This window comes from Crocodylus porosus, unplaced genomic scaffold, assembly GCF_001723895.1.
Source record: "Crocodylus porosus isolate Cpor-Errol unplaced genomic scaffold, CroPor_comp1, whole genome shotgun sequence".
NCBI lineage: Eukaryota > Metazoa > Chordata > Crocodylia > Crocodylidae > Crocodylus > Crocodylus porosus.
Genome location: NW_017728918.1, coordinates 20,884,275 through 20,911,751, shown reverse-complemented (window position 1 = coordinate 20,911,751; position 27,477 = coordinate 20,884,275). Strand labels below are relative to the sequence as shown.

Sequence of the window (27,477 nt, the reverse complement as noted above, 5' to 3'; positions counted from 1 at the left end):
ACTCAGAGCACTTTACCCTAAGCAGACTTCAAATTGATACGATTTAGGTCAGTTTCACAACTGTTACCAACTTAGCATTGATAGTGGCTAAGACTAATCAAAGGATTAAGTCCCTTACTACATGTTGGGCAGCTTTCTGGTTGCCAAATGAACATGCTATGTTTGGCTTCGAATGGTCTCTCTAGTTAGGCTGTAGCTCAGATCATCTGATAACTTTCTCATTGCTTCTCTGAATAAGAGATTAGACTAAGTTAGAATGGGTAAAAAATGTTAAAGCATGTTAAAGAGACAATAAAACTAATAGCTGCCACAAGTAAATTTAAATGAAGTGAGATAAAAAAAAATATGCTCAGTAAAATTATGGTTTCAGATTGCATTAGATTTATTCCTGTTCTATATCAACTGATGGTCAAATTGGGGTTATCTTGTACTCACAGAGTCAGCTAAAACTCACAGTTATAACAGTTAGTCACCAAGTAATAATGAATTAAAATCTATAAATTAATAGTATGTTTCAGATCACTATGTTAAAATATGTCTTAATTCTAAAAGAATTGGGGAGGGTGACAAAGAAAAGGGGCCTGATATGTGCTGGCCAGTACAAGAGGGGTTACTATCATGAGCAATAAATATATATTCTTGGAGATATTCAGGCACTTGTCTGAACAGTTAACATTAGCTAATGCAAAGCTTGTAAGTTTGCAACCTGGAAGTGGAATTTGTCTCTCATAATTTAACCAAAGTGTTGAATCTAACTGTTTGCACTCATCATGGGCCCCAAAAATAAGCAAACGAGATTAGCTGATCTAAACAGGTTTTTTTTAAAGGTCAGCTGTAACAAGATCTGACCACCTAATATAATTAGCACATTCCAAGGAATCTAGGAATAAGAAATTAAGGGGTTGAGCTTGGGCAGGTAATACTAATTTCAAACCTCAAAGTAATGTGGTATAATTTGCTTATTGGGTGAACCCAAGCTCGGGCGGTAACATTTCACAATAATTTCTAACACCTTTTGATCCCATAGGGTAACAGCTATAGGGCAAGATTGTGAGTGGCTCTAAAGCCAACAGATTAGCATAAGATAAGGCATAAAGGAATGTGCAAGTCAAGTGACCAGTTAGAAGGATGGGACAGAAGGACCATCGCTGTACCAAGCCTGGAGCCCGGACCCCCAGTTTGGGTGAGGACCGGATCCTGACCAAGGGACCTTCCCGGTGACCCCTCGGATAGCGTTGATCAGCGATGCCTGACTTCCCTGGAACAACTTGGCACACACCTGGCATAGAGAAACTGCCGATAAGTTGCCAACCCCAGGTGGGAACTCTGTCATTTTATCTATCTGTTGTTATCATTTACTATTAGCTCTTTTACTATTAGCTCTATTACTATACTATCTGTTTGTCACATTAACCTTTCTGTCAACTGTTGGATGCTAAGCTATAAGTAAGTTTGCCTCTACTTCACTCCCAACTTGCCTCCTCCATCGCGAACCCAGCAGTCTCACAGCTGATACACTCACAGCAACTAGCCAGCTTGTGACAGACATAAAAAAGGTAAACAGAATGAAAGACATGTGAAGATGATAAAAATCAGTCTTTAAGGAGCCTTTTTAGGGAAGTGTGGGGAGATATGGAGGAGAAAAATTTAGGTAAAGTTTCTTGTTTTTCATCAAAAGTATGATGCAGAGGCATACCTCATCCGGGTTGCACCCTGGGCCAGCAGGAAGTAGCTCCTGCTGGGAGGAGAGGTGTCAGCATTGCAAGTAGCCAGGAAATTAATAATTCCCATTGGCTCCACCAATGTATCTGAATTTTAAAAGCTGTTACCCAAAGGTCCAGTTCAGCAGTCAAGAACAGTAGGGACACAGAGCAAGTCAGGGACTGGAACAAAGCTGGAAGGGCCAGTAGAAAGTAGCAGGAGGGGAACCCAGAAATAAGCTGAGGTTAAATCTTCATTTGCTACCTGTTTTGCCCAAAGAGGTCACATTTATCAATCAGATTAATCTTCTATGGCAACTGAAATGAAGACACTGAGGTAAAGAATATCATTTAATAAAATGGATGGGTTTCTTTAAAATGTTACCTGGCCAAATCCATGCAACTATCAGTCAGACTGGTTGAAGAATTGAAGTACTCTCTGCCAGCAGCCAAAACCAATTCAATGCTTTTCTCATAGCTCACTTTATACTGTGGTTTTGCTTTTGAGGTAAATGGTTGATCCACTGAAGAAACACTGCAATGCATCATTTGCCCAGCTAAATGGATATTGTCTAGGCGGCTTGAGCATAGAAGGCTTTCTGTAAATATCTACAAAAGAAAAAGGGAAAATCTTTTAAGTTATTGCATTAATAAAATCTTTTAATTTTTTGCAGTTCCAATCACCTATTTAGTGTTCTATGTAACTACGCCACTGGAATATAAAAGTTCTTTGCGATAAGTTACAAACAAATGAATAATGGCCGAATGGTATGAAAGAATGTACATCTATAGGGGCTTCAAAAGGGGAGGAGAAGCCAACGTTCCAAGACCATGGAGCTAATGTTATGCTGTAACTAAATAAGTCAGTCTGAGCCTCTAGGAGATACAAGTTTAGGAAACTCACTCCAATTTTAACTTGACTTAATCTACAATCAAATTTGGAGCAATTTAGCTCACTCGGGGCATGTCTACACATACTATTAAAGTGAAGCAATAAACTCTGGCTCTTATTGCACCAGAGTTATTGCTCCCAGGCACCACATCTACATATGCTCCCAGGACTGCAGCACGTTGAGTCAGGTTGGAGCAGCCCCAACTGGCCGGGGACTTCAAGGGGGATCAGCCTGCCAACCCAGAGCTGCTCCAATCCAGCTCAATGCATTATAGTGGGGCCAGCTGAGGCAACAAGGGTACTCCATTGTGGGACTAGCCAGCAGGCAGCCCCTGTACTGAAGTGCCCTTGTGTTCCAGCCAGCTGTGTCAGCATCTACACATGCACTGCTGCATAGTAAAAACCCTGCAGCAGAAAAGTACTTGTGTTTGCAAGTACTACCCTGCTGCAGAGTTGATCAGTTTACTCCAGCCTAAAGGTTGCATGTATAGATGTGAGAGGTTTACTGCAGAGCTAATTGGTGTACTCTGTAGTAAACATCTTATGTAGACACACCCTTGTATCACTACAAGATCTTGCAGTTAAAGTTATAGTTATAGTTATCTTATAACGGTTAAAGCATAATAGCTGCTACCTAGTCCTGAGCAGCAGCCCCACCCCCACATCCCCTTCTGAAGTCAGAATGAAAGTATTTAAATGAAATAAAATTAAAGCATGTACAGGTAAGCACATGCCTTATAAGTGATGAGGAACAATCACATTTTAATTGCATACAGTATGCTGCAGGAAAACCAAAGGTGTTTGAAACTGAAGTTAATATTGGACATCTTAATTCTAATGAAGCTTAATAAAGCCTATTCCTTAATGATCAAAGTGATGATCTCTGCTCCTCTGAAGAGGTTCTTACATATTTATAATCCTGATTCTACCATTTAGAAAATCTAAGCAGACCGCTGTACCTATTTACAATCCATTTAGAATGAATGAAAATCTGTGCAACGGCTACAATCTGAATCTATAAACATCAGAGGCAAAATCAGGATTTTACTTTGTATTTCTAAGAAGCTACTAGATATGTTCTTCTTGCTTGCTTGTTTTAATCGCTTCAAACTTTCCAAACTTAAAGAGTTTGTTTTTTTTTTTTAAAGGGCAATATTAGTCTGCTTAAAAAAAAATCTTGATTTACTTAAACCACTTGTGGAACATAACAAATCCTGTTTTGAAAGAATCTACAGATTCTTCTCTCTAAAATGGTCTTTTCTTTGAGAACTAACAATTGTCCAAATGCTGCATCAAGATTTTACTACTGTGCAGTTGCTATTTTGCCATTATGCTACAGGTCTTTTCCCTTATGGCAAAATTAACTCCCATGATGGCAAAACTAACATCAGTATCTTAACACAAATGCCACATCATCGATGCAGAAAGTTTACTGACCCATTTATTTCTAAGGCCACAGCTGAATTTTACATAAAAAGAAGTTACGTTATCAGTTTGAGAGTTAGTGAGACAGTAAGTCTGTCAATGTACTATGCAAAAATAATTTTATTTTCCTAAAAAGGAAAATGAATACATGATTCCAAAGAACACATTTCAAGGACGTGAACAAAAGTCCCAGAAATCAGTCTTCCAAAATGAGCAGTTTGCCTGCATTTGTGAGTATCAAAAGTTACCATTAGAAGGTTAGTATTTATCAACAGCAACTTTATTGTGATGCTAACGTATCATAGTATTTTTACATACTTAGAATAGAAATAACTGATATCTTGGACAATGCAAACTAGTAATTACGAGGCTATATTCTAGTTGTGTCTCTGCAGGAGTACTGATGTCAACATCAGTGCATGGCAAATGTCATTAGTCACTACATGCTGACCAATCAGAAGCTCCCCTGCCATTAGCAAAATTTAAGAATGTATCCCTTGACAAAGGCCCACATCTCTCCAGTAGTAGGCATGCCCCAGTTTGAAAACACTGAACTATGGACTAGTCCAATTGTTTTAAATTGCATAACCCATTATGTCATGAAATTAGGAATAATTCAGATATACCATGCTTTTCTTGACAAATTTTAATAATGCCTAAGCAAAGGGGGGGGGGGGCAAGTGACACATTTCAATTTACAGTTTAAATCATATTTGCTTTCTTTCTGTTATTCCTTCAAAACAGTTCTTTGCTTTCAGAAATTCTCCCTAGATTTGCAGAGATTGGCAGCCAAACACAATTAAGTCTGTAAACCATTATAAAAAAAGCTTACAACATTCCACTTTTAAAACATGTCAAGATTTCAAGATGTATTACACTGCAATAGCCTTGGTTAAGTGCTGAACTGTAGTATATGAAAGCGAATATGCAAATAAACAGTACATATCAAAATAAATTCCACTCCAGCCTTAACAACAGCCTTTCACAAATGCTAATGACACGTTTGTCTCAGATTTATACACTTGCAAATGATTTTCTGTCAAAATTGGATTTCACATTTCACTTTAAATGCAAACCAGAAAGTATCTGCACATAGCCCTATATGTATTCTAGGTGACATTATTAAATGCAAACTTTATGTTCAACCTCATAAGATTTTAGTGAAAGATCATTTCTCTTTCATTAGTCATTTCTTGCCAAAGGTACTTATTAAGATATCTGACTTTCAGAACTTCCAGTCATTCAGTCTTTATTTTTAAATCAAATCACATGCAATGCAGAGAGACGGGATACTGGATAGGCTTCCAATGAAATATATCAATCACAGGAATTTGAAAAGGAAGAAAGGTTCTGCTTGGGAATAAAACAATAGTTTAACTGAAGAACTGAGAGTCAACTAGGGGATAATATTTCAATACAGCATATGAAGACCCAAATCCCATCGACACAAATATGAACAGCAGTATGAATGTAAGCAATTATAATGATTTGTAGAATAAAAAAACAAAGAGTGCATAAATCACCTCATAGCAAGTGTCTGGCTGTAAACAAGTGTAGACCTTCTGCTGCATATCCAACATATCCTGCAATAATCCTTTCCAATGCGTCTCAGTGACAGGCGGTTGCCTAAAAAATATATATATTTTTTTTTTAATTCAAGGGTTAAATTTTTCTCTTGATGGGATAACAGATAAAGATAGAATAAAGGGACCCAAAGAAGCTAATGCTACGGTTCCACTCCCAAACTGAAAATGTGACAGGCTTTGTTTTCCTTTTTCTTTAAATAAGTTTTCCTTAAATTCTCCAGTGGTTGTGGTTTTTGTCAGTCAGGTTTAACAATAGCCCAAGAAGTTGGAAATATTTTTTTTTCTTTTAAATGACTGCAAACTCAGTAATCATACTTAAAGGTAAAATTTTAAGTGACGTTTACTGGAGACCACCAGAAATACCAATCCAATGTCTGCAACTAGTAGCAGGAAAATTTGCTTTTCGAGCCTGGGGAAAAAATTATGAAGCAGACATGTATAAACTGGTTTCCTATCTGCCTATCACTTTTAGGCTGCAGACTGACAGTAATGCTAGCTTCTGCTGTCTCAGGAATCTGTATCTCAGTTATCACCTCATATGGACTCTACAGATAAGAGGTAATAAAACTTCTTTTCTGCATTCCTTCTTTACACTAGGTGGGGCAGAAAAAAAGCGCTCTCAAAACTCTTCAAGACTTTCAGTATGCACCAGCTGTACACTACCCAGAACTACTGGCATTCTATTCTTTATAATCACCATTTCATTACAACACAAAGAATATTGCTTTTCTCAAGGTTTAAACAATCTGACTCTGCTGTCCCCATCAAAAGCTGTGTAATAACTCATCTACAGTAAGAAGGAACATAAAAAAGTAATTCTTAAATAATCACACTAGACAGAAATGACAGGTTCAATTACTGCTAAACACAAGAATTACATAACTCTTACAGAACAACGCCTAAGAAAATATGAAGCCAGAAAAACTTGCAAAAAGATGCTGTCATAAATCCTACACCCTCTGTAAAGCAAAATTAGTTTTAAAGGACCTTGTTTACACTGCGTTAGCTTTACTGTTCATTTTTAAAGTACATACATGATATGCGGTATTTTCTTGGCCAATGTGTCTTAGGTGTGTTTAACTGAACAAAACCCAAACATGCTGAAATTAGTTTGCAGCAATTCTAGGAAGAGGTAATATTTTTAATAACTACACAAAGCAGCCAAGCACTAATAGTATCACTCTGTAATTTCATATCAACAGGTCTGTTTTACAGGGATTGTGCTAAAATGGAGCACAATACCCAAGATGTTCCCTATTGCAGTATAAATACATTTATGCATTTTCTAAATATGAATGCTCTAAAACAGACCACTTCTCAATACTCACTTGCGACCGGTATGCCTAGTCAACCTAATCATCAGCTTGCATACTTCCTCCAAGTTGTTTCGAGTATCTTTTACAAAAGATACGGGTTTTTGAAGTCCATGCTTCTCCAAAAGTTCTGATACGCTAGAATATCATAAATACAAATTGTTAAACATTTTGCCTAGTAGTATAACATGTTGGGTTTTTGCATTGTGGCAGTCCAAGATTTTTAAATGAAGATTTAGATCCTAGATAAATACAGTTGCTAAATAATGTATTAGTACAGTTAGCATCTCCCCCCTCTACAGGCATACAGGAGTCTGTGACAGAACCAGAAACTGAACTTGCATTATCCAACTAGTGTTAAAAAAAAATGGAACCATTATTCCTCCTTAATCAAAGAAATACCTCCAGTAATATGTGATATGGGCAGGTACCCAAATACCTCCAGTGATATGTAATATTTTCATAAAGTTTCCTTATGAAACTGCAGTTCTATTATTAGACTAAGTAGTTCTCCAACAACCAGGTATTTTAGAAGCAAATAGCAAAGCACAACTTTTCTCCCCTCTCCCCCTTCCCCTTCCATCCCCCGCAGCCCTCTTTATATATATATATTTTTTATTATCAAGGAAGAATGGCTATGTAACACCTTGGCAAATCACACACTGAGTTCTATGGTATCTACAAGCATGGTAAAATCCAAAAGCTCTAAACATAAGGGAATGTAGATTTCAGTAGTTCCTCCTAAATTACTAAAACTTGTAAGTTTTGGCAATGACATTAGAAATAGGAAAAAAAAATCCTTGTTGCTTCCTTTCTAAAACTGGTTTCTCCTAGAGTTACATGTGCTATACTTCTCTTCTTATAAATACTATAGGCAGTTCAAAAATTTGCTAAGGAACCTAAAGGACTTGGCTTAAACTCTTTTGTCAAAATTTTATTGTGTTATTTTGTACAAATAACGTAGAGCAGTAGTCATCCAGCCCCACAAGCCTGAACCAACATGCAGGACCAGTTTACATGTCCAATCCACTACATGGCACTATGCCACCTGGCACAGCAGGGATCCCCACTAATACAATTAATGCTGCACCTGCACTGCCAAATTTCCAGGCCCATGGAGAGCCCCACCAGCTGGATGACGCAGCTCCATGGGCCAGATCAAGCCTGCAGGATGCATCTTGGTCACCTCTGACATGGGGCATGCCCATGTCACCTACTGTAATTCTAACTTTTATATTGTAGTGGGCAACTGTCAATCTTCCGGATCATGGGGTATGCGTAAGAGGTCTAGTCAGGTACCTGATGAATCTGCTTTTACAGAGTCCTGCAACCTTCACACCAAGACCTTTGATGCATAAGCAGGCAAGAGTACGGAGGACTGAAGGATGCCCAAGACCTACCATCTCCCTTTAGACCATTAAGACAGAAACCAAAGGCCAGACCATGTCCAGACATTCAGAGACTTGCTGGTTGTAGCTTCTGCCAGAGAGCAACAGATAAGAACTGCTGCTGACTGCCTAATGCCTCAGTGAGGGCACATTTGTGTCAGGATGATGCCCCTTAGCCTTTCTCCAACCAAGGAGTACTCACAAGGAAGTGGGACCTAGGGCTTTGAGGCACCCTATACTTGCCTTATTATGGAGGCTGCAACATTGTGGTATTTTATCAGAGCTACCCCGCCATCAGTAGACCCACTACATTGCTACCAGGCCCTCCAATCAGATGCAGCTTACGGTCATACCCAGGACTAGCTTTTACATTGGGATTTTGGAAAAGCAGCATCTCCCGTCCCGGTCCTAAGAAGGAAGAACCAAATGTTGATGGTGGAAAGAGGAGGAGGGAACATGAAGAAAGCAATTTTGTCTGGATCGGTAGTAAAGGTTTTGGATACAGCTTATAACCTCTATGACAAGATAAATCCTAAGTTCTTATACCATTCCACCATCAATTCAACTATTAATCAGATATTTATTTTTACCTGAGAATTTGCTCCAGTTCATCTACTTTGTCATGAAGAGTTTTAGTTATGTCCGTCTCAGAACTGTGAAGGTTTAAAAAACAAAAAAAAATCGTTGAAAATATGATCCGGTTATTGCTTAAGCAAACACAGGACAAACACTGGCCATGTGGTAGATCGTTCTGAAACCTTTAAATTCAGAGTGGTGCTTCTACTTAGGAGGGGGACATTAGAATCGCTGGCTTCTGCTGAAAGGAAGGCCAAAAGCTTAGACACTAGAGCATGTTAGACCATCCTGAATCTACCCACAGAAAAATGGAATAACTTCTTACCCAATATTTTCTGTTAACTCAAGAGAGCCCCCCAAGCAAAAGGATACTTCTCAAAAGGAGTGTGACACACTTGATCTTCTCCCTTTAGTGGGACTTCATCCATTTTTCCTAGAAACTATTATTTATCATACAGGAGATCTTTGACTTACAGTTGAATTGCTTGGTGAAGGTCCATCTCACACGGCAACAATGGTTCTGAGCAACAAGGCTAGGGACCCCCCCCTCCCCCCACCTCATGGAGGCATTGCTGACATTAGGTTGCTTCTACTAGGCAAGAGGTATATGGCAGAAGTTTGGGTCCAGCTTTTATTCCATTTCATTTTCCCTGGGGAGATGATTCAAATACTGAGTGTGCCATAGCACTGACAAAATGCCTCTCAACTGTATTCCTTAAAGCTATACATTGTGTAAAACAAATAAAATCTGTGTAAGTGTGTGTGTGCATATGCATGTATTGAGAGGCATTTTGTCAGTGCCATAGCACGCTTAATATCGGAGCTATTTTCCCAGGAAAAATAAAAATCATCATCATCTCAATAAATATTACAAAATAAACATGTTTTAAGATGTTTTTACTTCTAAAATTAACCCCAAAACTTCATTTAACACATTATAAGCTATTTGCAGATATCCATGTGGAAATGCTCACCCATATCCTCTTTGCGGAAGGCATTCCAAAATATCATAACAGAGAGAGAGTTGGTCATCTCGTTCACAAGTATAGATACACTCCAATGCTATAATCATCAGCTGGTCTTGATCAGGAATTATCTTGGGCTGACACTAGCAAGAACAGAATATATTTCACTGGATGTTGTAATACTTTTCAATTTAGAGTTGGTCTCTTTAACCCATATTCCACTGCTTGAGTATAAGTATTACAACTGCAGCTATAAAAACAAATTTATAATTTGTTTTTATACATTTTGCTATAAAAAACCCCCAAAATTATACGAGCTCTCTGGAACTTTAACAATTCTCAATGAAATATCCTTTAAAATTACCAAACCAGAAAAAAAACAAAAAACTAATTCATGTCCTGCTTGCACCACTGTTGTTTGAAATGGCAAGACACTTTCAACTGGATTAGGGGGGGGGGGGGGGTGGTAAGGAAGATGAACAATAATTCATTAAGTGAAAAAAATATTAGAAACTTAAAACACATTTATTGTCTACATTTAAAGTATTTACTTTATTTTCACAGCATCAAAATACACTAAAATACTGTACAGGTGGGCTGTACACACAGCAATTTAAAAGCTGGGAAACTGTCTCCTGACAGCCTTGCTCCCTTCCCAGGCAGGGGATGAGGACAAGCTGTAGAGCAGTGAGCTTCCCTAAAGGCAGAAGCGGCCCAGCAGCGCCCCCCAGCTGGACAGCTCATCTGTGCAGCTCTCTAGCCAGGGGGCTGAAACGCATGCATGCTCCTGAGGCCGGGCTACATTTCTACCAATCAAAATGTCAGAGAATTTCAGAGAAATTCTGTGGCCTCAACCCCAGGGACCGTAACTGGTAGATGCATTCAGTGTGGACAAAATGCCAGTAATCTTACCATCATGTCCACTAATACCACTCAAATTTAAAATGAGAGGAGATAAAAAGACATTACTCTTGAGTTCATGTTACAGTAAATGGTAACCCCAATAGGGAAAAAGGTAATGTCAAGGGAGGTAAGGAAAAAATAAAAGTTATTTTGCAGATGTTCTAGCAAGTGTTTATGAAGCAGCACAAGAACTGTAGCAACAGCAAAAGCTTTTAAGCAAGTCCTTCCACCCGATTATGAGGAAGGAAAAAAAAAAAAGGCAGAAAATAATTCTTTGTACTGACAACTATATGAACTACACACATCATACATGCACACAAGGAAATACTCAGAGAAATAAATATAAATAAGCACACTATATCATATTCTACTATGATTTTTCTTGGCTTGTAGAGGTACTATTGGTATGGAATATGCCTCTGTCACAATAAAGAAGGGGGAGAGAGACCATTGGGCATTTATGTTGGTATTTTCAAAATTACACAGCATCAGCCTAGCACTCCTCCCAAATGGCAAAACTAACACTGGCTTTCACAAGAACAGACTCGGGCTGAAACTGAGCATTTTTGAAAATCCCACCTTTAATTCTCTCCTTCACATGCTAAAAGTTTCTTCAGGGAAAATCTGTCCTCACTTGTGCTGGTGTAATCCTGCAGTTTCCAGTGAAACTACCCGGGAGGAACCAAGTAGACAATTCTGTTAATTATTCATGAGCAAGAACAGACACCAGCTCTCTCCCCATGCTCTATAAAAACCAGTAAAAACATATTTTTATCATTAAGGCGAGGTACAGACATTACACTTTTATAGATACAATATAACCTCATAAAAACGGATTTTAAAAATCCAGAATTCTCAGAAATCCGGCACTTTGGCAGCTGGTCCCAGAGCTGCAGCTGCACATTGAATGGCAGCGTGGAGTAGTGAATGCGGCAGCAGCCGCCTCATGCAAGCTTCCCACTCTGTGTCCAGCTGGTTAGGCAGCAACCAGCTGCCACTATCCCTCCACCTCCCCCACTCCACGCACTTTACTTACGTTTCAGAAATCCAGCATTTTCAAATATCCGGCAGATGCTCGGTTCCGAGCACACTGGATTTATGAGCTTATACTATGTAAGTAAGTGACCAGAAACCAGTCTATACCCATAACACAGCAGAAGTTCAGCACACAGAGACTGCTTTAAAAATGGCAGAACCCGGTCTAAGATTTGCCTCCACCACCAAAAGGTGAATGCATATTCTGTTTGCTACCAATCTAAACTACGCTGCTTACAAAAAACTGCATAACTTAGATCAATTCCACCTGCAGTTTTTTGAATGTCTGTACCTAGCCTTAGTCAGCAATCCTTCCCGAAAATGCCAAAGCAGCAGACCTACTAAGCTGTCATTTTTTTCAGAGACTTTTTCCGGAGAACTGAATTGCACCAGTAAATGGTTAGATGGATAAACAGGTGAAAGCAAAAGCAGCTTAAACTGTCTTTTTTCCCTAAATCTACATATAATTTTGTTTGCAATTTGGATTTGCTCCTAAGAGTACAACTAATTCATCAGCAGGAATAGTCTTGAAGTATTTTCTATACATAAATTCTAAAGTCCTCTTTTTACAAGAGACCTTACTGCTGTGCAAATTAAATTCCAATTGTATACTGAAGTCCAGAACTGGAAGAGTAACTCTACTGAACACGCATCTTCTGAGTGGCTAATTTATAAAATTAAACAACTAGTGTACCTTCCCAGTACCTACGTACCTAGTTTATGTCTTAAAGTATTGATCTAATTTGTAAAAACTATTTCTATCAAAAAGGCCATGGTAGCTCTCTGAAAAAAAAATACAGGTGCATCTTTAACCTTAGGAAACTAAATGTTAGTGATTTCATTCATATTATTTCAAACTAGCAGTTCCTTTTTAATTTTATTAGTATTTTCATTAAAAATTGACACCAATGATTTAGCTGTATTTGTGTTTTACACTTCAACAAATTATTTCAAATTGCTATTAATTTTCCTGGTGATGTCCCATGCCAATTCAACACACTCTAGTCTTTTATTATCAGCTTTCAGCTGTTAACCAGTGAACAATATACACAACTGTCACAAGGCAGTTTTGATCTTTCAATTAGTTTTACAAAATACAGTATATAGGACTTTACTGAAATCCAAATCCTACTATAGACTCTTTAATCCGCTAATAGTGAAGTGAACTCACTGAACAATTTGAGATGCATTAGACTCCCTTCACTCCAACTTATGAACCCCAGCCCTTCTCTGATTAAGACCAGCAAGGGGTGGCACAGTTACCCCTCGAAGTCATCAGAAATAAGAGCACGAGGTCCTCTTTCTCACCCCCGCAGAAAGAGAGAGAGAGCTCCTCTATTTTCTGAAATAGCAGGCAAACCACAGCGACCTTAGCAGTCAGAATACACAATACATTCATGAATTGATGTTGTCCTTAAAATGAGGAAAAGGAGCCAAGGGTGGACCATTCTGAAATTTAAATCTAAATAAATAAACACACATTTACTTTTTATGAAGTGATCATAACCAGGGATCCCAATTTTCTCTGATAAAAAAAAAAATCCCCAATTTTCACATTTATAGTAACCCAAAATTCACATTTTTCCATGATCAAAATGAAACGCCATCATATATAGATATCTACATATCTCTATATACATCTACATATATCTCTATATAAATATCTATATACAGTGAATATATAGATATCTATATATAGTGGCGTTTCATTTTGATCATTGAAAAATGTGAATTTTTGGGTACTACTTTAAATCTGAAAATTGGGGATTTTTTTTTAAAAATCGCAGAAAACCAGGATCCCTGATCATAATTGTGTGGTGCATGTAGATTTAAACTATCCAGTTACACAGATATCTACTTATTTACCTGTCTTCAACCTAATTTCTGAAACATAGTGGTTTAAATAATGCAAATCTACACCCCACCCAAAGACTCAAAGGCTACAGCTTACTTTATAAAAAAAAAAAAACCTCAAAAAAACCCCCCTCTGACTTTTTTATGTTTTAATATGACAACAGCAACAACATAAGATTCTGCTGAAGCGTTCCATAATTCTCCCCTGCCCCTTATTAATCAGTGATTCAAAGCATAGAACCACTTTTATTTTATAAGAACTCTTAGAGGCAAAATAATGAAAAGCAGAAAAAAAAGTTTCAGGACTCTGCATCAGTCAGAAGTACACAAAAATATTTTGGGAGACTTCAAAAAAAAAAGTCAGTCACGTGCAGGAAATGAAGTTGACATTTGGAAGAACTCCTATACACTAACTTCTATTTTACTGGCTAGTCAAGCTAGTAATGAATAATTAAGGTATCTTTTGACATCCCGATCAAAAGGACTATAGTTTACCCCTATATCAAAATGCAGTTTTAACCTTGTTTAGGGAACATATCTTCATACTAACCTAACAAATGCTAGTCAGAAAAGAAAAAAAATAAAAGGGCAGAGACCATCTCTGATTCAGAAACAAGCTAATGTTTACTCAGGAGTCTAATCCTGCAAAATAAAACTGCATTTTCAAATAGATCAAGAAAGAAAAAAATCAGTACTTACAGATGGCTTGGAGTTTTGAAATATCTTCAAAGGTAATTTCAGGTCTTCTTTAGCCAAGGTAACTAAATATTCTCTAAAAAGTGAATTTGCAAGCCCAGGGGATTGGTTCTCACAACGATGTAGAAATGGGACCATCCACTGATAGGCATTCTTCACATATTTTTCATCAGAAGACTAGAAAAGTCAATATGTATATATACAAAAAGACAAAATGATAAATATTGGTTCCATCTTTATGTGAGCAAAAAAGTTAAATTCTAGCATGGGCAACCATAACAATTTCCTCCATCCTGCACCATAAACAAACTTTGAACCCTGAATCTTTGGCCCCTGGCAGACATTATATTTAAGACATGATTAACTAGTTAACCGCATCTTAACTTGTTACCTGGCCATATGTTAATACAATCAATGACATGATACAACAAGGAATAACAAAAAAGGGTAATATATTTGAAGCTGGTTCCAAACACACCATTAACTGAATGTGTAGCCAGGCTGGGGCTCTCTTCTGTGGAGTGTGCCCCTACGCACCACGATATGACCCCATGGCTGGGAGTCCAGATGAGCTGATGGTGCTCCCAGCTGCAGGAGTGCACCACATGCCCACATGCCTGGGAGCCCAGATCAGCTCATGGCTTCCAACCTTAGGCGTGTATGATATACTCCTGCCCCAGGGAATCCAGACCAGCTGATGGGAATCCCAGATGTGGGAGCTTTTCACTTGCTGATGCAGGGGGAGCCAGGATCTGAGGGAGCCTGATGCCATGCACACATGGCATAAGGCATGAAGTATAATTGTGGAGATTACGGATCAGAGCCCATCATGCCTTTGCAATGAAACACCTGCCAGGGGCCTGCAGTACTGCAGCATAAATTACTAACACCTGATATATAAATATTTGTTAACTAACAACAACAGAAAGCAGTTTTCCTCCCCATTTTGACCCCCCTTGAAACAGAGGAAAGATGGGCAATTGGGTCTAAATAGGAAAGTAAGAATTCTTCTCCTCCAGTTTTTCCCCTGCTGCTGACCCAGCAGGTCTCAGATATCCCCAGTAAAGTATATCTGAAGCAGAGGCTGCTTTGGTATTGGTGCAAGCCCATCCTTCACATACTCAGATTGTTGTTTTAGCAGGGTGCCAAAAACTCCTGAGGAATTCTATGAAATCTACGAATGTGAGCTAGAGAATAAAAACGGTGATTTTCAAAAGTGTAAATATGAGAAAAGTTGAACCGAACAGCTCTCTGATGAATTTCCAAAGCCAGCTTCATACAGTGGAAGTATTTCAACATCTCTAAAACAAGCATAAGACTCTTTTCTAATCTCAAGTACACATTGAGATCACTCTTACTGTGGTAATAAATGTGTACTTAAAAGATGGACTTTAAAAGAAGAACAGAGAAAAGGTTCCTGAAACAAGTTTCTATGCAAAGACATGAGCCATAAATTGTTTCCTAATATTCATAATCATCAAGGAAACAATACATAAAGATAGGTCTATATACCCCCATTTTCAGCCACTTACAGCTTCCACATGTAGATTCAACTGCTACCTAGTGAGTTTTCAATACATACATTATCCATTAACAGTCTTAGCTTCTCAATATCCTTCATCCCCAGCAGTTCTTTCAAGGTTAGGGTTTGATCACTTTCAGTTTCATAAACCACCGTCTCCAGCGTAACGAGGTTATCACAAAGCATCTGTAAACCAGGGATGTTCCTCTCCACACCAAGACGAACAAGAGACAAAGCACAGTCCACCTGAAAATAAACATGAAATACTTTCTTTCACTTTGTTTTCTTTCAACAAACAACATCTTCCCTAGTACTAATTTGTCTCCCTCATGCAAAGCATGACTTTCCAGTGCTTTTGGGGGTGTTACTATTTTCTTTCAAATCCCTTCAAAACCGATGTAAAACTACAAAAGATGTGAATGTCAATGACTAATCTAATCCGAGGGAAATGGTGGGGTTACGGTCACAGAAGTAATGTCAAAGATTCATAGACGTTTAGGGCTGGGAGGTTCTTCGTGAGATCATCAGGTCCAGCCCCCCCTGCTCTGGGCAGGAAAGACTGCTGAGGTCAAATAACCCCAGCAAGGTGCGAGTCCAGACTCCTTCTAAAGATCTCCAGGGTAGGTGCCTGCACCACCCCCAATGGGAGTCTATTCCACAGTCTGGTCACCCAAACCGTGAAGAAGTTTTTCCTTCCACTAAACTGCAGCTCTTCTTCTTGCAGATAAGGAAAGACACTTCTTTTGTGGCTGAACAGTGAGTTGTCTGCTTTGATACCGTATTTATTCAAATCCAAGACAGATTCAACAGGAGGAACCCATCTTCTTGGATTTTAGTTCAATTGGGGGGGGGGGGAAGGAGAGGGAGGAGGAAGAGCAGGAGCAGGGGCAGGCAGCTGCTGTGTCTCCAATTCCAGTCCCAACCTGGGGGCGCATGGTAGCCTGGCTTTAGCCATCTGCTGTGCATCAGACGAGTGAGAACAATCCAGCACTCACTAGTGAAGCTGTCATGACAAAAATTAAAATACTTTCTCCGTTTATCTATAGTAAATAGCTTACTGCTCAGAAAAAGGTGAGAGGTATCTTTGACAAAGCTGCTGAAAAATCCAACAAAAGGTACAGTTAACTGTCTTTTAATGGAAAATGGATGTGCTTGGAATTGAGGTACAAGATTTTTAAAAGATGCAAAAGATTTATTAGTATAAAAAATCTACATACGATATAAAAATATGACAGACACGCTGGCAGATGGAAAAAGATAGACTGCTGCAAGAAAATGAGTTAATGCAAAAAAATGTGCATGCAGAAGAAAAACAGACAAAATTTAATATACAGTAATAATACTCCTTTTTCTTTTTAATATGCCTACACATTTTCTGAACCTTAATTCAAATCCGTCTTGCTCTTGGTATCATCTGTAAATCTGTCAGCTATGCAAATACTTACTGAAATAAAAACAACTTCCAAAAATCAATTAAATTACTGACACATTAAATGAAACTGTGTTTCAGTTATACACCACATGAAAACCTCACTGGATCCAACCAGCCACTACAACATTCTTTGCAGCCAAAGTAAATTATTTGACAAAAGCATTTGTAGCCACTAAGGGAAAATAATTTCCCATATCCATTAACTTTCCTAAAATGGATAGGGAGATAAATCTTTGCGTAAAATTAAGGTGTGTACAGTATGGGCAACTAGAAAACTAATCTTTATAGTTATTCTGGCCAGCAAACAGAGGGTCCACAATAAGGGCATGTACAGACTAAGCATTTCTGCAGTATTACGAAATTTAAAGAGTATCATTTAAGTCAGAGGAAAAAATGGAGGCCATATCCCAAAATGAAGAACTTAAAATTCATAATTAATAGTTTTCTAAATAATTATGAATTTCAATTCTCTTTTAACATTCCAAAGCAGAAATTCAATGCTCGAGAGTGAGGAAACAAGTATTTCACTACACAGCTATAGTAATATGTCCAATTTGCATAGTACTATTCATCCAAGGATATATCCAAAATGTTTTATTTTTTAAATATATGAGCAAAATAAAGTATAGGCAGCCTACATGACACACACAAGATCACACAGCAAATATGCCTGATCTTACTGCTGGCTTTTCTGATCAAACCCCTATCCAGTGCTCCTGCCCTTAGATAACATGGCTATAAAAAACACAAGGAACATGAACTTTATGCCCGGGAAGATTTTACTGTTTGCCAGAGTACAGCACAGATTTGCTAGAGTACAGCACAGATAGATTTTAACCACAGATAGATTTTCACCACTCACTGCTATGAATCAATCATTATTCAGCTGAAGACCCTTTAAAACAAACACTCAAAATACATTCAGGGCCACGTAAAGGGTTTATTTGATAGCAAAATAGGGGTGTTGTGGCAGTGACTTGGTCACGTCTCTTGACAGCAAAATAGCGTCTACTTAAAAGAGTGCTTGCTGAGGCATCCTGCAACAGCTAAACCAGCTTTCTGAGGGTTAAACCTGGTTTTCTGCTCCTTATTTATGAATTGTGGAATGCTTATAGCTAAAAGAAAGAGTGTAAAAGGCAGCCGTTGTGGTTAAGCATTTCCTGTATTTTGTTAATGTATTTTGCCATAGCTTAAAGCCAACTTAATTAGCGATGGCGCAGCTAAAATTAATCATATAAGGAAAACGCAAAGGCTTGTACTGCTATTGGTTAGTCATATAAGGGAAGTTTACAGTATAGATCTATAATTGGCTGCAAACCAACAGCTAGCTCAAAAAAATCTGTAAATTTGCTAGCGCATCCGGAGATCAGCTGAAGGAAAGTGGCATGGTAAAAGAAGCTATCATTGTGAGAGACAAACCGCAGACCTACTTTCAGCGGAGTAGTGGTTCCTGAGAAGCTCAAAGACTGAATACTAGGGTCCTTCCCAGTACTCCTTTGGACAGCATAGATTAGGGACACCTGAATTCGCTGGATTTCGAGAGACTTGTCATATACCAGACATAAAAGGGGACTGCCAATAAGTTGCTGACTCAGAGATTTACTTTCTGTCTTTGTTGTGTTGTTAATCTGTGCATAATTACGTGTTTGTTAGATCAATAAACCTTTCGTACCTTTTCACCCCGACCACTCTCTCAATTCCAAACCAACCCACTGCAGGCAGCTGGAATGGAAGGGGGGGTGCGCATGAGCAGAAACAATAAAATAATGCATTTACAAGAACACCTACTGTTCTTACCTGCATAGCATAATTATCAATCTCCTGTGCCCTGTTCAAATACCAGTCAGTAACCAGGTCTATTGGGAGCTCAGTAGTCCTGTACTTTAGTAACTTAGGTTCGGCTTCATACAAGAATTCACCTTCATCTTGAAGAACCGGTTCAACAATCAACCTGAGAAAAGTGCAAGTTACTAGTTAACATCAACCACAGCCAAATGCATTTATGCAAAAATTTGAAAAGAACCAAGTCTTGGTGGCAATAAGCTTCTGCATTTGTGAGGGGAAAAAAAAAAAAAAAATCAGTAATAAACTTTCACACATTGACAAATTGAGTAAGAAGCCATCTTTAAATAAAAACATCTCTCCATGAATGTAGTACATACCAAAACTTTACTCAGAAAGAACTCTCTCTATTGCCCTTTTGGCACTGGGGGAGGGAGAAGAAATCAATAAATGAATAAAATGAGTTGAACCGTTATGCTGATACAATGACAATAAGACTGAGAACTGCACGTGGAAGAAATTCAACATCCCCATAGCAACTACTTGCACAACTGCATTCCAATAGGATTTCCACTACAAGATGACACAGAATACAAAGTAATAATGTCACACGTGACAATGGCTCATCCTAGTTTGAGTAAACAGGGCAATTTAAATTACAAAAACATACCAAATATGCTTCAAAATCCTTGTGCACAGGGAAGAATAAATACTGTTGAGTCCCTGAACTCAGAAGTCTTCAACTTTTATGAAATTAATGTATGAAAACTGCTATTTTACATAGTATTTGTTGCTCTTGATAATCTTTTTGTTACATAAATCTTTTAAAATATTACTGCACGCATCTACAAATTTAGGCATAAAAATATAGTTATTAATTTCATCAACTCCACATTTTCAGCCTCAAAAAGATACTGTTCAGCTTGCACATACACATGCACACACTTCCCTCCTCTACTTACTTGCACTGTGGTTTTTCACACCAGTCCTCTTCCCGATGCTTCCGTTCATTCCAAGGAACTATCATCAATGTCTTCTGTCTATAACTGTTACAAAAATCAATGGACATTTTACATAAGCATTTTCAAAAATATGCATTAACAAATCATTCTGTTAAATTGTGCAGTATGGATAATTATTTGAATTCAATTTATATCAGATATCGCTGACTCACAAACCAGCAGAATCAACCTGTTCAGATATTTCTTTTCATGAATTGGGGCCACAAAGCCATGAGTAATTTTACTTGCCTGTGTTTATTTATAAAAAATAATCCGTATGCTACTTACTGACCTTTTTGGGAGCTACTACAGTGGAAACATTTTGTTCATTTTATTTTTTGACAATTTAATACCTTGGCATTTTTTTATTTACCAATCAGTTAGAAATCCATATGGTTCAAGTTCTCTCTGCTTGCACAGTAAAATGCATTTTACTTAATAACCTATCACACAAGCTTGGAATAGATAGAAAAAAGAAAGAATGCAATGAGATCTACAGACAGGTTTTTTGTTTTAAAAAAACATCATTCTTTAACTTGAGCACAAATCCCTGTATTGAACTGAGAACAAGATAACCCTGCTGCACTGGCTTTCTCAGTTAAGTTAGGCATGGCTTTCTGACTATGAAAATACATGGTGAAATATTTTCTGAATGCTGCAGTAAAAGCCTGAAGTCGAAATGTGTGTTTCCTGTTTAAAATACAGATTAAGAACAACAGGAGTTATTACTAAAACGATTAGTTACAGCTTTTACCCTTCGTGTCCACAACGTGCTAGGTGTTTAAGCATCATAAAAAAATCCAGAAAATCTTGTTAAGTCAAACTGATCAAAAGCTACAAAAATCTGTTTCTACAAACCACAGAAAGAAAGCAAAAAAAAAATATGCACATGGGTATGGCTTTAAAGCTTAAGTGCACTGAAGCAGTAAACTACATGAAGCCTTATTCATTTTAGCATGACCCCATAATATCAATGCCTGTAATACAGGCATGACCTCTATATTACAAATTAACAGCTAATATAATCTTTTCATCCCTCTGAGAATAGCCACAGTGTAACCAGTAGCAACAGATATTTATGAATCCATCTCCCAGCAGCTTAGAAAACGTAATGTTTTGTCCTAGACACCAGTCGATGCTAAAAACATAAATATGAATCAATGTGATGAAAGGTAGCCCACAATTAAATTAACTCCATCACAGTTAGCCATAACCTTTAAGTGTATTAAGTGAGGTATACTGGCACAACCTTCCTCTGAGAGGCATGCACTTCTACAACATGGCAAGCTCTCTCTCTTTCCCAGGACAGATGCTTCAATAGCAGCACTATTAACACAACAAACAGGATTATTGCAGCCACCCAAATAATTGGGGAATGTCAACAACAAGGTCCATGTCATGGAAGTCAAGAGAAAGGAATGCTTTTTATATACATGAAAAGCCAGTAATCTCGTAGTTACAGAGAAGAAGGAAGAGTTAAGACTTGGGTCCCGTTCCGCATTGAATGATTTCAAGCAAATCACAATCTCTATGCTTCCATTTTCTAATCTAAAAATTCATACTGCCTCCCACTATTTTTGTTAATCAAACCCTGAGAAGAACTGGTGTTGTCAAAAGTGTTTATAATAACTATTTTCCATGATAATGCCAAGCAAGGTTGCCATTTCTCTCTCACTTCAAATTTAGTATTCACCTCGCATTGTATTCAAATGCCAATAAATACTTTGCATCCTTCCTTGCATCAGCAGCTTTGAAACTTAGAAATAAATCCCTTGCTCTATTTCCACAGATACGAAGTTATCCTATTTATTTCAGATTTATGGTAGCTTGCTACAAGAATCCTCAGATGATTTAGCCTCTTTCATTTTGAACCCCAAATTAGGATCATAGAAAAGTACAGATGGAAGGGACCTCACAAAGTCACTTAATCCAGCACCCGGCTCAATGCAGAAGCATCCTTGACTAAATCATCCCAGTCAAATGTCTGGCCAACCGGCACTTGAAAACTTCCAGGAATGGAGATTCCACTTCTCTCTATAGCCTGTTGCAATGCTTGGCCACTCTCATAGACAGGGAAAGTTCCTCCTAATCTCCAAACAATTTCCCCTGCTGAATATTGAGGTCATTGCTGTTAGCTTTATCCCCAACAGCCATAAAAAACCCTATCTTCACCCTCTCTACAATCACTCTTCAGGTATTTGAAGACTGTATCAAATCCCGCCTCAGTATTTTCTCCTCCAGACTAAATAACCCAAGCTCTGTCAGGCTCTCCTCTTAAATTTTGCTTCCCAGGCTCCTAATCCTTTTTGATGCTCTGTGCTAGGCTCTAATAAAACTGTCCACATCCTTCTTGAGTGTGGGGACCAAAACTAGCCACAGTACTCCAGGTGAGGCCTAACCAGTCCAGAACAGACCAGAAAAAACACTTTCCTTGATTGAAAGTGACACGCCTTTTAAAACAACCCAGGATGCTATCCACTTTTTTTTGCAACAAGACCATACTATTTCCTCATATTCAGCTTATAGTCTATTATGACTCCCAGGGGCTTCTCTCCAGTAACACAGCCTAGCCACTCATTCCCCAGTCTGTATTTGCACATCTGTATTTTGCCCTGTATTTCAACGCTTTGCACTTGTCTTTCTTGAATCTTATCTGATTGACTGTGGACCAGTTCAAGTCAATCTGAATAATAGCTCTACTCGCTGCAGAAGAGGTGCACCCATACGTCGGTCCGAAATCAGATCAGCACCAATATAAAGAAAATTGGTTGCATCAAAAATCAGCCTGATATGGCCGATAACGTGGTTGATAAATGGCAAGTGCACAAGTGCAGCCGCAACGCAGCATATGGGTGGCAAGGAGTGCAGCTTGGCAACTTGGAGAGCTGCGGGCAGCTGGCAGATCAGTTGTGGTGGACAGGGAACAGGACGGAAGAAACACAAGGGCGGGGGCAGATCAAGTCTCCCATGGTGAGGGAGGGAGTGGGGCTGGGGTAGTAGCGCCCAGCAGGGGTGGAGCATGAGACAGAGCCACAGCTTGCCCGGAGAGAGCAGGAGCAGGGGTGCGGCTCCTGCCGGGCATGGGGCGGGGGAAAGGGCATGTGCCCCCAGATCTGCACAAGGTGAAGCGGGGTGGGTTGGGGCCAGGGATGGGGCTGCCCTGGGCTCTTCCCAGTGGGGGGGCTGAGCCGGGCTGTGCTTGGGGTAGGCGGCACTGGCAAGGAGAGTTGGGAGGAGCTACAGCAAATATTGGGATGGCTGAAGCCCCTGGCCCCAAGCCCCCTTTCAGCACTACCACTGCCCACCCTGAGCACATCCCAGCCTAGCTGCCACCAGGAAAAGCCCAGCGCAGTCTCAGCCCCAGCCCAAGCCTCCGCCCGCAGTGACAGCCACCTCACGCAGATCTGAGGGCACACGTTCCCCTGCCCTCCTAGGGTGTGTGCAGCAGCAGGAGCCACCCCACCCTCCCTATGCCCCCTGAATGAGCTACGGCTCCATCCCACACCCCACCCCACCTCAGCTGGGAAGCGTCTGCCCCATCCTCAGGCCCTGCTCCAGCCCCACTCCCTCCTTCAGCGCAGGGGTCTTGATCTGCCCCCCATAGCCCTTTCATCACAACAGACTTACCAGCTGCATGCAGCTCTCCATGGTGTATTGGAAATTGGATTGGTATTGGCTGATATGCCTCCTTAAAAATTGGCTATTGGTATCGGCCCTAAAAAACTCTATTGTGCACCCCTACTCTGCAGTATCTGCAACTCCACTCAACTTGTTCTTTTCCTTTTTCATATCCTTTTCACAAGGTATTTAGTAGAATTCACAGATTCACTAGAATTTGACAGGGTCGTGCCATGCGTGCTTCTGCTATAGCCTACCCACCCTAGTGTAGTCCACAAATTTGCTAAGCATACACTCATAGATTTCACAGACATTTGGGCTGGAAGGGACCTCGGAAGATCATCAAGTCCTGCCCCCTGTCCCAGGGGCAGGCAGCCAGCAGGGGTCATAGGATCCCAGCAAAATAAAATCCCATCATTCAAATCATTAACAAAGCTATGAAATAATATGGGACCCAAGACAGACATCTGGGGAACCCTGCTTGATACATCCTCCCAGCTATGCATGGAGTCATTTATGACTACTCATTGAGTATGATGATCAAATTAACAGTCAACAAGGACAGCATATATTAAGTAACTGCATCTTGCACTTCATCATTATACTTGAATTATTATCTTACTGTTGGGACTTTCTGGTGAAAGTCGCTTGGAGCAAGGATCTGACAATAAAAAAGTGACAAAGATCCTCATATTTCATGGTTTTCTGTAGCTGAGCAAAGATACTCTTTTTGTCACTCTTCCATAAATGCCCAATTTAAATAAGGTTTCAGCTTCTTCCCAAACAACTTTTAATTATATTCTTTGTTCACAGTGGACCCCTGTTCTTTGTTACAAGGATGGAAGCTGGAAGAATTTCATTGTCGTTCACATCCAATCAAAGAGGCGGGGAATCACAGAATGAAAGTCTTTTTTGAGGTCACTGACCTGTAGCTATTTTTAACTGTGTGGAAACACATGGTTGCCAACTACATCACAAAACACTACTCTCCTGCAGCCAACATTTAAAAAAAAAAAAGAAAAAAGAAAAAAACTTCAGTACTTCACATGGATTATGCTGCTAATTATATTTACCATCATTGGTGTCCCTTTTTTCTTATTATTGCTCTTCTACTTGGACTGTCCCTCACACATTTTAACATGATAGATTGTACTAAAAGCTACATTTGAAAAGCAATGTGCATTCTAAGACTGTCATTTTCAGCTGTTCACAACTTTCTCAAGCAATTTCCTTATGCAAAATCAGTTTTCATGTATAGTCTCAGACCCCACTAAACCTTGTACCGAGTTTGTTTAGGTGTATCAATTTTTTTTTCGGATCATGAGAACAAGAGGAAAACAGATGCACTCATTAGAAAAATCAGGGCCTTTGTAATTCAAACGTGGTTGAAAATTCAACCTTGGCTTCTTCCTTTGATAAATTTTCTTTGCCGTCAAGTATTTTCAATAAGAGCTTTAAGTTAAAAATATTAAAAGATGCCAATCAATAGCCAGCAGGGGATGGGTCCTAATGACATGACAATTTAAGATCAGAATCATCTGTGTTGAGAGAACTCAGTGTGGTAAAGAACTGAAACATTCTGGAAACAGAATAATTCAAATCATTTTTTTAATGAATTAAGGGATAAAGTGCTACTTAAATGAACTTTCATACATTCCTGTGGGGTAATTTCCTACCCCAGACACATATTTTGTGCAATATCTTAAAGTTAATTAATTCTAAAAAAATTTATTTTCAGGACACTGTCACTGGCACCACAGTGCACAATATCCCCAAAGAACAGCCGGCTTATATGAATGGTTTGCTCTCCATGGATGAAAAACTGCCTAGGGTAACATGTTATACCAATGCAATTTCTGTATAAATGACAGGCCTAGACCTGTATGGCAAGTTTGGGTGGATGCATCTCAAAGGTCAGTATTCATTCACACCTCTTTCAGGTCCATTTCAGGTATCCATGGTAACTAATGGATGGCCATCCTCTATTCTGCTTTTGCAGAAAATGTGGTAATCCCTTTTGCTAACCACTTTGTTTGCAGGCTGCAAGGTAATCAAAATGCCCTGCCCTTTGGTAAAATAAACAACCAACCCCCTCTGTCACACCCAAATCCACTTCTGCTCTCTTTTCTCATGGCAAAACTCTGCCGCACTTACCCCAATCATAACATACAACCTAGTTTGCCCTGCCTTTGATGTAAGTGAGGACAATGAGCAAAGAGACAGCAGAGAAGAAAGAAAACAACATCATACTGCAATACAGCGTACACTACAGAGTCCTTTTCAACAGGAACAGCTGGAAACCCCCTCCATACCCCTTTTACCTGCTCTCAATAAGCCCCTGCATGTGTGATTGCTAAACAGCATCCACCCACATTTGTCTTGCCCGAAAAGGGTGGATGCTGATCTCTGGCTTCTGTGCTCCGGAGGAGAGAGTGCTACCTGTGCTGCCATAGGGAAGGGCGGAATTGCTTGTGACAGCATAGGTGGACACGCTTGTTTTCAATTTTTCTGTGCATTCAACAGTAATCATTTTTTTCTTTTTTTTCTGTAGTCCAGGATGAGAAAGCAGTGCATATTCAGTTCTGAAGCCTGTCTTGCACAGGTAACCAGGGATGACAGCAACACATCCACTGATGAAATCTTACCCCAAAACAGTGAGGATGCTGATTTTGTTCCAGACGTGGGAGATTGCTCAGAGCAAGAAAACCATGAGTCTACAGAAGCTTCATCCAGCTCACATGAGGAGGAGTTGGTGCCACAAGAAGAAGTGATGCCAACACTTCCAGTGAGAAAGGGAAGAGGACCACTGGGCCACTGTGGAAGACTGAGGAGAGCTACAGCAGGACATGAAGCAGAACCGCTGCCACCACCCCCAGAAAACAGTGCTGATGACAACACCTTTAGAGGAAGGAATGACAGAGTGTGGGGAAAAAGTCCAGAGCTAATACATCATCAGAGAACAGCAAAGGACAGTCCATGAAACTGCTGGGCCAACAAGAGAAATCAATAAAGACACAGTGGTAGAAACGTTCTACCTGTTTCTCTCACAAGATTTCCTGACTGTTATCATAAGAGAAACAAACAGAGGCAGAAAGAAAATTCAGGGACTGGAATGACAGCCGTTCTGAAAATAGAAAGGAATGGAAAAAGCTGGACAAAAGAGAGATGAAAGCCTACACTGGCCTCCTACTGCCGAGTGGCACGAAGCACTGAAGGAGCTGTGGGAGGAACACACCAGGCGGCCTTGCTTTCATGCCAACATGGATTTAAAATGATTCCATCAAAATCAGCTTAACGCAAGGCCCAGTGGCCTAATGGATAAGGCACTGGTCTCCTAAACCAGGGATTGTGGGTTCAAGTCTTACCTGGGGTGAAATGTGCATTCAGTCTCCCACTTTTAGGGGAGGTGCTCTCATACTTGTTGAGGAAATGAGTACTATCAGCTAGTTACCTCAGGTGCCTCTAACAGTTGCACTGAGCCTAGTTAATGAACAAAAAGAATTGGAAGTCATAGGACTATGATGTGATTAGAATAACAGAGACTTGGTGGGATTGCTCCAACCATGGATGGGTACAAGCTGTTTAGGTCAGCAGATGCTATGACAACTAGAAGCAGTACTACATCCAGTTTTGGGCACCATACTTCAAAAAAGAGGTTGAGAGGGTCCAGAGGAAGGCCACACTTATGGTTCAGGGCTTACAAGACAAGCCCAATGAGGAGAGTCTGAGGGACCTCGACCTCTTCAGCCTCTGCAAGAGAAGGCTAAGAAGTGATCTTGTGGCTGCCTA

General features: G+C 39.5%; 1 protein-coding gene across 1 annotated transcript in view; it reads right to left on the bottom strand.

Moving 5' to 3' along the window:
* Positions 1 to 27,477, bottom strand: part of NBAS (neuroblastoma amplified sequence) — a 364,123-nt gene that overhangs the window by 225,290 nt on the left and 111,356 nt on the right. The window contains exons 22-30 of the mRNA XM_019538135.1: positions 20,032 to 20,115; positions 19,085 to 19,238; positions 15,916 to 16,101; positions 14,337 to 14,510; positions 9,855 to 9,988; positions 8,895 to 8,957; positions 6,932 to 7,054; positions 5,541 to 5,643; positions 2,086 to 2,309 (exon numbers count right to left, since the gene is read on the bottom strand). Of these exons, the coding sequence (XP_019393680.1) occupies positions 2,086 to 2,309; positions 5,541 to 5,643; positions 6,932 to 7,054; positions 8,895 to 8,957; positions 9,855 to 9,988; positions 14,337 to 14,510; positions 15,916 to 16,101; positions 19,085 to 19,238; positions 20,032 to 20,115 (1,245 nt within the window). The remainder of the gene's footprint in view (positions 1 to 2,085; positions 2,310 to 5,540; positions 5,644 to 6,931; positions 7,055 to 8,894; positions 8,958 to 9,854; positions 9,989 to 14,336; positions 14,511 to 15,915; positions 16,102 to 19,084; positions 19,239 to 20,031; positions 20,116 to 27,477) is intronic.